This window comes from Neltuma alba, unplaced genomic scaffold (genome assembly GCF_004799145.2).
Source record: "Neltuma alba isolate B1F8T4 unplaced genomic scaffold, ASM479914v2 tig00005236_pilon, whole genome shotgun sequence".
Lineage (NCBI taxonomy): Eukaryota > Viridiplantae > Streptophyta > Magnoliopsida > Fabales > Fabaceae > Neltuma > Neltuma alba.
In genome coordinates this window covers 15,490-21,857 of record NW_021634029.1, presented here as the reverse complement: position 1 = coordinate 21,857, position 6,368 = coordinate 15,490, and the positions used below count along the sequence as shown (strand labels likewise).

Here is a 6,368-nt window from a genome sequence, read left to right as displayed (position 1 = left end):
TACAAGCTGTCAAGAGTAAAGCAGGAAGCAACACATCTATATTGGTGCAAAACACAGCCTTCCAGATTAAGAAAGGCGAATACACTGAAAAAAAGAGTATCAATTAGAGAGAAGAAACAAATGAATATAACTTGGTTCTCCAAGAGAGTCAGTTATAAGCAATCATAAACGGTTCAAAAACTTGAACCAAGCATTAATAATGATGCATCCAGCACAGGAAAGTAGCTAGTAATTACAATGAACAAGCATCTGCTTCCCATTATAAAACCTAACTTTTTCTAAAAAAAGAATGAGGAAATTTTGGGGGGGGGGGGGGGGGTTGCATTTTGACTCAGCCTCCTCGTTTTCCTTTGCTCTTTTCTTTGCTCTTTTTCAACTCAAAATGAATAACTGTATTTGGGTTTTTTCATTTTCCTAGGCTGTTTAACTGCGAGCGTCCAATATGAGATAACCTAGATGATTGAATAAGGGGTGCTTCTTCATCAACATTCATGTCAGATGCAGAACCAATACCTCCACTGCTTCCTCCATTGTCCCCATTGTCATTTGGCACATATATGTCAGATGACTTCTTCTCAAATTTCCAATCCTGCATCAGTCATTTTCTAAGCTTGTCGGTCCAAATATTAGGAATTTTTAAATATAAAATAATACCACTTGCCAAATGAGAGTCAATAGACGTTTTGGTCCATGAAGAACATGAACAATTTCCTTTTCCAGGGTGTTATGTCTTCAATAAACTAGTTAAGAGAAGTAGTCACATAGCCTAACCAAGAGCTGACAAAGCTGTTAGATGCTCTATTGTGATTGAAAAGGGGGAAAATAAATTTAAAAAAAAAAAAAAAACACTGCTTTTGTTGGGAACACACCATGTTGGTACTTGTGTCAATCTACTTGAGTGTTTAAAGGCTAGGTATGTCAGCTCTTGGTCAGGCCATATTAAAGACACATCATTATGAAGATGACTTTATTAAAGACATGTCCCACTGTAGAAGACTGACACGAGAAGGTCAAAATATGCAGACTGAAACAAGAAAAGGCGTATCTATCAAGGACCAAAACATCAATTTACTCAAAAATTTAAGATTATCCTGCATGGCATTTGTCAACACTTGATTTCCAACTTACGCTATAACGCATAACATCACGTTAATTCAACGATACATGTTAGATCTGATAGAATTTCCTAACTTTAAAACATGCTGTTAAGGCGCGGGGAAAAGGAACAAGCTGGGTATAGAGCTGGCAAAACATGTTTAACAAGGCCATAAAAGCCCTGACGAAGCATTGCATAAGTGGACACAGGACACTGACCTTTGTGACTCGATCTGGAAGACTTTCAGAAACTGACTGAGAGGCGCGGACATCCTTAACCTTAATGTAATTGTACATGACCACGCCACATAATGCTGCAGTAAAAAATATATATGTAAGGGGGGAGTATGGTCAAAACTCAGAAGATATTGTTTCAAACAAAACTTACCAATTGCATAGCCAATTATATTCAGCCCAGTTATTGTAGATTCTGGAAATATAACTGTTGAAAGGGCTATTAGTATCCAGTCTTTCAGCACACCGGCAACCCGAATGGTAACTGCTCCTGTTCGCCCAATTACTAAGAAAATGGAAAAATTCAAGGCCAGAGCGCATAGAGCATTGGAAAAGAAGATCCAGAAATTGAACTGAATCTGTGAAACTTCCATTGCAGGCTTCTCCAGCAAATACCAAGGCACAAAGAGAAACACAAAGCTGCATGTCAAAGAATGAAGTTAGCATCTCATCTAGCAAGTGCCATGTATAAGCACAAATTAAGAATCTAATGTTTTTAAATGGATAATGGAATATTCACCCAACAAAACTTATGCAATCCATCAGGTTGCGAATGTAGACTTGACATCAGATAAAAATTTCATAACCAAAAGAAGCCATTAGTATAAGCACATCTACGCGGTACTCTCACATTTGAATCAAGTGCATCTACTTCAATCACACATCAGGATTAATACATAAAGTATGTATAAACAAATGGAGTGATATGCATGGGAATGAATAGTTATTGGTTATTCCCTTAAGTCAAGAAGAACATGATTCATAAATCAATTGGATGGTTATCAATAATAATATTCAGATCAGGTTCAATAAATATAATGGACGGTGTCAAACTCGAACATCTCACATAAGTCCAGTTGAAATCATAGCGGGCTATACCTGCATGGAGCTATGTAGTATAAGCTTGTGATAGGATTTAACGTCAAGCCTTTCTTCTGTAGAAGGACTTGTGTTAGGACCAGCCTTAATGCTTCTGCAAAGATGCCTGTGACCTGGTAAAGTGTACCAATTATATTGAAGTGGATTTCCCCATAGGAGGAAATGACAACTCCAACACTGACCAGCACCATGTTCAAGAACACATCACACCTTGCTTTGTCAGTGCCACACAAAACAGCCACAACGAATGTTGCCACAGGCACTGAAACAGAAAACTTAAGAATTAGGTGAATGTAGCTGAGGCAGTAAGAGAAACATGCCATGTTCAATATAACATACTTAGAGCTTTGAGCATCTGGATGAAGGCCACAGAAATGTGCAAGTAAGCAGTGTTACCAAACCTGCAGCAACCACAAAAATATAGCTGCCATAATTATATCTTCAAAATTAATATTAAAAGAGGTAGGAACATGAAAACCGAGTGCAAATAAAAAAAGGGGATCAATTCAAAATAATTTTTCAATAATATACATAAACAATCAAGGCTTCTGCGAACAATCTTACTGTGGACAATTGGTAGTGACGCAAAGTAAATTCTAGATCATGCGTAATCAGATTCTGGAAGAGCTAAAGGAAAGGATTTGAAGCAACCAACCAATAACCTATTTTGAGGATCCTGACGATAACATTGCATTGATTAGTCCACACTCGAAGAAAGATTCTAAGGAGCCACAAGTTTATTTCAAAGCACCATATTCATTTCACATTAGGAATTACAGGTTGCCTACTTCTGCAAATTTATGGGCATTGTGATGATACCAATCTTACCAATATAGTAGCCAACGTATAGGTGATCAATTACAGCCTCATAAACGCAGGCCACCAAGTAGTTAGTACTGAAATCATCTTAGATAGGTTTACTTGAGCATACTTCTAGCGGTGAAGCTCATGCCAACTCATCCTTTAGCAAAGTTTTCCTAAGTGCATACAAATTAAATGATCTGTACTCTACTAAAGAACATTTTGCTTTGTATATTATAAATTCACTATTAACAGTTTTGGGACCAAACTAAATCTCACCTGAACAAGTTTCTAACCAATTTCAACACTCAACGAAATAGAAACATCAACATCAGGACGCAAATACATTATTGGCATGCTCTATCAACGAATCTGAGCATAACACGTATAATGAAGGCATAAAAGTTCAATCTGCTAAAGCCACAGTGCTTACCAAAGGCTTGAGGCAAAGAAGGCACTAATTGGTACCACACTTGTTGCATATCTGCCACAGAAAGAAATTTTTTTCGGAAATCAGTAAGCAGTTAAACAAGAGAAGGAAAGCATGAGACGGCTTCCAAACAATGGCAAAAGAACACTTCAAACTCACATTTCAAATGTCATTTTCACCGGGGACACAACCTGCATTCATGAACATGTCTATGTCACTCTAGGAACAAGATAAATAATCAGCCAGTAAATTTATCAAGCATGCGTGGTTGGTCACAGAAGTTCACACACTGACAGTGATGGATACGCATAGCATACGGAACATTGACGACAAGGCATAGCAGTGTGCCCAACAAAAGTAGAACATTTGCATGATGAATTCAAGAAAAACTTCCCAACAAGGAGTTCGAAGATAAAAGTGAAGGCACAAAAAGGCTCATAAGAACACAAAAATCAATGACATTATCTCTATATCATGGGTTTGTTTGTCCTTGGTTACTATAAGTTGGAATGCACTTACGGAAAGAATCCAACAGCTGTACCAACTTCAGCAAAAGAAGTGTTTCTTGTATCAGCTATCCATTATTTAATTTGATTGTGTTCGTGGCGAGATAATGGACACTTGGATGGTAATCTAGTGGGTTAATGACCACAACTAAACTATGGTAAGATCTTGCAAATGGATGCTAATATTTCTGAGCATATACTAAATTCCCAACTCTAATTGTACATATTCACAACGAACTGGGTATTACACTTGACCGCCCAAAATCAAATCTCCATGTTTGCCATCCCAGAATATCAAGAGCACGATTTGATACCTACTACTACAGTAAACTATCTTCAATTACCCTTATCTATTACAAAAAAGCAGAATGAAGTAGAGACGGTATTTTCGATTTCCTGCAACTCTTGCATGCACTTAGCGATTTAGAAAGCAGCTGTAAGTTGACATTAGCAAGGCTTAAACTCCCTAAAATTACTCCCATCAGGTTGGTAAAGGTGGTGCAATCAATCTCGAGTAGCATATTTAACAGACAACTCAAAAACTTCTTCACCAAAATGTACCTAACCTAATTGAATATAAGAGACCATGAAAATGACAGGACAGAAGTGATGTGACTGATTGGTTGCAGTATTTAAATTAAGCCAGATGACAGCCACTGATAACCATCAGACGCCAATACAATTAACAGAAATGGATTCGATCTAATCACCAATACAGTTCATGACCTGCCATCTAGGCAAGATAGATAGATATGTATACGCATGTCACCAGTCCAATGCATTAGGGACATGACATAGAAGAAGCAAACATTGAAGTGAACAAGTCCAAAGTATAAATGAATGACATACCTTGAAGACCCGGACAAGAAAAAATGCCACGAGCCCAGAAAACCCCATATGAATCATGGTGAGTGTTATGGGAAACGGAAAATTGAAGTATTTAGGAGAGAGGACCCACTGCAAAAAGAAAAACAAAATCCTTCATGCTTCTACACAAACGTAGGAAAAGAAACCCAGTAAGAGACAAAAGATGCACGGGAATTCCACCTTGTTGTACAGTATGACTCCAGAGGAAAGCAATATGTAGATGAGAAGGTAAAGATAAGTGAGGAAAAGCGTTTTATTCATCATTTTGCCTTGTTTTGGGTTTCAAAGAATGAGCCCCGAAATACCCCCAGAAAAATATACACTTCAGCGGGTCTACAACATCTGACACTTAAGTATACAATACAAAATCGGATATGCTATCCTCCAAGATAAGAAGCTCGATGAGGTTCCCCCTAAAACCACCCAGAAAGATTCACCTCCTGGAGCAGCAAAGTCTACACCTTTGCAATTGAATTAAAGATTTAGACATTTCCAGAAACAGCAACACCTGTTACAAGCGAAAATCGGAATCAGAACATACTAAAATTGATTTGGCAACAAATCGAGAAAGAAGAACGAAAAACCCAAGAAGCCAGATTCAAAGATGAGTGGCCAAAGAAACGGGACAATACCCAGGACAATGCAGGGTCTGATCGGATCTAGGAAAAAGAGCAATAGTGACGAGATCCACAAGAAGTAAGGTGGGAATCCGGAAAATGAAGGGCTTCAGGAAAAAGTCGAAGAGATCCCAAGAAAGGAGGGAGTGGGTGAGAATGAAGCAGAGTTCGTATTAATTCATAAATGGGTGTGTCTGAACACTGTGCAGGAGGAAGAGGAAGGTTACAAGTTTTGGAAGAAGCGATTAATGATAGCTTCTTCGGAACACGTGCATCTATAACTGGGAGGCAGCAGCGTAACGCCGATGAAAGAGAGAAATCTCAAAATCTCCTCCTTCCTCCTTTTCGTTTTTCTTTTTTTTTTTTGGTTGAAATTTTTTTCCACTTTTTTGTAATTGAACACAGTAAGAGTGAATGTCACCACTCATGGGGAAGAAAGAAGAATCTTTTCTATGTTTTCATTTTCAATTTCTATTTTATCCTCATTTTTTGTTTATTGTTGAGTTTTCCATGCTCTTCCTTTCACCTTGGGCTTCAATTTTGTTAAATTTTCATTCAACAGGCCGAAACGGTTGTGCCAAAATTATTAGTCATTTGATTGTGTTTTGTGATTTGGTCTTCGTAAGTTAGATAAAATAAAACTGTAATTCTTTATTTATGCGTGCAAGTTATTTTGATTGGGGAACTAAAACAATTAAACTAATGAACTTGCACAGTCAATTGCATACTCTGTGACCACCTGAATAGCTTGCAAAATTTAGACTCCCAAGCTGATCAACATATACCCTTTTCATTTTTATTATAATAAGCCATGAACTAATTCACGTATACTAATAAAACTAGTGAAAAGTTTTAAATTTATCGTAAAATTTGAGTGATTTTTAACATTATTCTCATTAATTACACTGAATATCAATGCCATATTAATTTTTATTATCT

General features: G+C 37.3%; 1 protein-coding gene across 1 annotated transcript; it reads right to left on the bottom strand.

Annotated features, from left to right (window-relative positions):
• Positions 1-271: 271 nt before the first annotated feature.
• Positions 272-5,688, bottom strand: LOC114747170 (probable sugar phosphate/phosphate translocator At1g48230). Its single transcript, XM_028935463.1, has 10 exons — positions 5,445-5,688; positions 4,993-5,320; positions 4,795-4,902; positions 3,599-3,630; positions 3,443-3,493; positions 2,548-2,609; positions 2,209-2,470; positions 1,484-1,749; positions 1,315-1,409; positions 272-589 (listed from the first exon to the last, which is right to left on the bottom strand). The coding sequence occupies exons 2-10, from the start codon at positions 5,074-5,076 to the stop codon at positions 407-409; spliced, it is 1,143 nt and encodes a 380-aa protein (XP_028791296.1). The 5' UTR covers positions 5,077-5,320; positions 5,445-5,688; the 3' UTR covers positions 272-406.
• Between the last annotated feature and the right edge of the window lie 680 nt (positions 5,689-6,368).

What these genes read in the sequence shown, in the direction of transcription:
- LOC114747170 (XM_028935463.1), bottom strand. Translation starts at nt 5,076, where the DNA reads ATGATGAATAAAACGCTTTTCCTCACTTATCTTTACCTTCTCATCTAC. An exon ending in GAGTCATACTGTACAACAAG is followed by an intron (nt 4,903 to 4,992) that starts GTGGAATTCCCG and finishes TTCTTTTTGCAG; the next exon opens with TGGGTCCTCTCTCCTAAATA. An exon ending in GTGAAAATGACATTTGAAAT is followed by an intron (nt 3,494 to 3,598) that starts GTGAGTTTGAAG and finishes TTTCTGTGGCAG; the next exon opens with ATATGCAACAAGTGTGGTAC.